At 38.9% G+C, this 3,475-nt stretch overlaps 1 protein-coding gene across 1 annotated transcript; it reads left to right on the top strand.

Moving 5' to 3' along the window:
• Positions 1 to 807: 807 nt before the first annotated feature.
• nr0b1 (nuclear receptor subfamily 0, group B, member 1) lies at positions 808 to 2,893 on the top strand (the record flags this gene model as incomplete). Its single annotated transcript, XM_080525833.1, has 2 exons — positions 808 to 1,366; positions 2,652 to 2,893. The coding sequence occupies 2 exons, from the start codon at positions 808 to 810 to the stop codon at positions 2,891 to 2,893; spliced, it is 801 nt and encodes a 266-aa protein (XP_080381959.1).
• Between the last annotated feature and the right edge of the window lie 582 nt (positions 2,894 to 3,475).

Below are 3,475 nucleotides of genomic sequence, written 5' to 3'. Positions count from 1 at the left end.
GCCAAGGCCATCTTTGTGAAGCGCAATAATCCTTTTTTTCAGCCGCTCAGAGAGTTCCTTGACATGAGGTGCCATGTTGTCCAGCATTCAGAGAGAATTGTGCCCAAAACACCAAATTTAACAGCCCTGCTTATCATTTTCACCTGAATCCTTGTAACACTAACGAGTCACATGACACCAGGGCGGGAAAACAACATCATCGGGCACAATTAGGACATGTTCACTATGGGGTGTACTCACTTTTGTTGCCAGCTGTTTAGACATTAACAGCTGTGTACTGAGTAATTTTCAAAGGACAATACATCTATACTGTTATTCAAGCAGCACACTGACTACTTTAAGTTATATCAAAGTTTCAGTAGGATAATGTTATCCCTGAAAGGATATAACAGAATATTTGCAAAAATCTAAAGGGTGTACTCACTTTTGAGATATACTGTATATGGAGGTGATTTGGAAATGTGCTATGAGAGAGAGAGAGAAAGTGGGAGAGAAAGAGAGAGTGCAGAGCATAATGCTAGTTAAGTAGGTCTACTTTTGAAGCCATGTATCCAAATAGCAGATGTGAATTGCCATGGTAGAGTTATTATTTGTTCATGTCAAATTCAGTGTTTCAACGTCAAGAGTATTCTCCATTGCCACTCCACTTCACTACGCGGCAACTGGCTTCAACTCGGTGGGAGGTGTCCTGTCGTCGAATATTTATGAAGTCAAAGTAAGTTTTCAGTAACGAGGATGGAAATATAAAACCTCACTGCACACCTCGCTAAGACTGTCCAACCTAGTTAAACAACCGAGTCAGGCGGTATGGCTTGCTTTGACAGCTGCAAGTGCATCAGTGAAAGGGGGCAAAGAAGCATCTTATACAGTATTTTGAAAAACGGCAACCAGCAGATACAGCATTCACAGTCCGGGCGCCAAAGGGTCGCCGTCCCACAGCAGCAGGAATGTTCTTGCGGATTCAAGAAAAAAGTGGTACTCCGCGCTCCTCAAACAACATGTAAAGCAGCGTCGGCTGTGCTTCTAAAGACGCTTAGGTTTGTTAAAAACGTCCCTTGTTTCCGGGAGCTGCCAGCGGAGGACCAGCTACAGCTCGTGCGCAGCAGTTGGGCACCGCTGCTGGTATTGGGCATGGCGCAGGACATGATTGACTTCGAGACCATGGAAACGCCCGAGCTGAGCATGCTACAGAGGATTTTAACCAGCGGTCAAGACAAACAAGAGATGTTGCATGGGCGCAGCAGTGGCCATGGCGTGTCTCTTACTGATGTCCAAGGAATAAAAACATGTTTGAGTAAATGTTGGGGACTCGACATTAGCACCAAAGAATACGCATATCTAAAAGGTGCAATTCTTTTCAATCCAGGTTGGTAACATATAGATAAATATAGATAGAAATACTGAAATGCAATAGGGTTTTTGGTTATTGGATGATAACGCAATATTATTTTCAGAGTTTAGTTTATTTCCTTGCGCAATTAAGCTGCAGCCTGCTTGATCACCATTCTTACGATAATGTTAATTATAATGGCGACTGATATTATTATTATTATTATTATCATTAATACTACTACTACCAATAATAATAATAATCATAAAAATAGGCCAACTACATTTTTATCAATTGCTTACACCATTTGTATGAAACTGAAGTTCACATGCCCACATCAATAACAATGAGCCCAACCGCAACATTTCCAGGAAAACAGTTAGTAGCACCTTTTTGCAAAACAGTTAACACCATTCTCTACATGAGACACAACAATCTATTGAGTAAGTGATGACAAAACTCAAAACAGAATGATGTCCTTACAGCATATATCTATTTCTCCCATAATTAATATACAGTATATGAGTATACTCCATTGTGACTCTTCGCTCAACAATTCAACTAACCATCAGTCTGTAATCACAAACAAAATAGGTCATTAGTAAAAACTAACATGTGACCTGCATGGCAGACAGGCGAGAATAGACTATAGGCTACATGTTTTTATTGGCACTTCGTGTTATTGTAACTACCTGCTTGATCTTGAATATTTTAGAATAATTCGATTTATATCGTATAGCAAGCAATCATATTCTCTGTCAGTGCTACCATACATTGTATAACGTTATAACTCTGCTGAGTCTTACTGTTTTCCACCTTTGTTTTCAAATGTAAGTCCAACATGCAATAGATATCGATCGTTAGTTAGTATTTAGTGTGTCATTATGAAATGAATGGTGGATTTAACTTTTCATTAGATGGCAAAGGATACTGTTTTTATGGACTGATTTGCATTTGTGACATGCATTTTAACTTTTGAGAGATGCAGATTACATTTGTGTTTTGGCAAACGTATTACTGTTTAGGGGAATGTGTTAACTGTTTTTTGAAGAGTTGAATACTGTTTCAAGAAATGTCCTCAATCAATCGAGAAAAACTGTAATAATAACCATGGTAATATCATAATAACTTAAATATTACTATAATAATAATAATTATTATTATTATCATCATCATTGATAGTGTTATTATTATCATTATTAGTAGTAGGCCATGTAGTTAATGGATAATAATAAACTTCAATCTCAGCAACATTAATTTGTTCATTTGTGGTAGGGAGCGTTTCAGCTGTTAATAATGGTTACTTATCTTTTCCTCATAGACATCGCGGATCTGCAGTGTCAAAGCTACATTCAAGCACTGCAGAGGGAAGCGCACCAAGCTCTTAATGAACATGTCAAATTGATTCACCGGGGGGATGCTACAAGGTTTGCCAAACTCTTCATCGCACTCTCCACACTTCGATCCATCAACACAAACGTTGTGGCCGGACTCTTCTTCAAACCTGTCATTGGCATGATCAGCATGGATGAACTTCTACTCGAGATGTTTTACGGAAAATAGTCTGACAAAAACAATGAATATATCCCAGAAGTGGACTGTAGGCTGAATAACAGTCTGTGACCAGTATTTATTTCTTTTGCTATAGAACACATTTTTGTACAATTCAAGTGTTGACAGAACTGTATCATGTTAAGTTGCACTCATCCGACCAAGCTGTTTTGCTCTGAGTATTAAATGCAACGTAACGTATTGTGTTTTGGATATAATGTAGCCTGTTGACCATCCGCGGCCCGCCGGCGGGCCCTACTGCCATACCCATATTGTCTTGCCCTGTACATGCTTCCTATGTTCCTATATTTAGGTAGGTAATCATTCGCAACATCCTCTCAAAGCTATGATTCTTGCGCTTCGAGCCAAAGAATCCATCTCAAGATACGATCACAACAGCAGGCACAATCGACGTCGCTGTCACACCACCAACAAATACACTATATTGACAAATTTGATAAAACTAACTCACCCATGAAGCCTTATAGTTGACCACCGATCGATAACATTCCTACAACAACGGTTTGTTTACCTTTCCTAAAAAATATTTAGGCGAAAATGAAAAGAAAAAAAAACTTTTACTGTCTTTAACCT

Source organism: Nansenia antarctica (assembly GCF_963989245.1).
Source record: "Nansenia antarctica genome assembly, chromosome: 3".
Classification (NCBI taxonomy): Eukaryota; Metazoa; Chordata; class Actinopteri; order Argentiniformes; family Microstomatidae; genus Nansenia; species Nansenia antarctica.
Note: the sequence above shows the minus strand (reverse complement) of the source record. Positions and strands in the feature narration are given on the sequence as shown.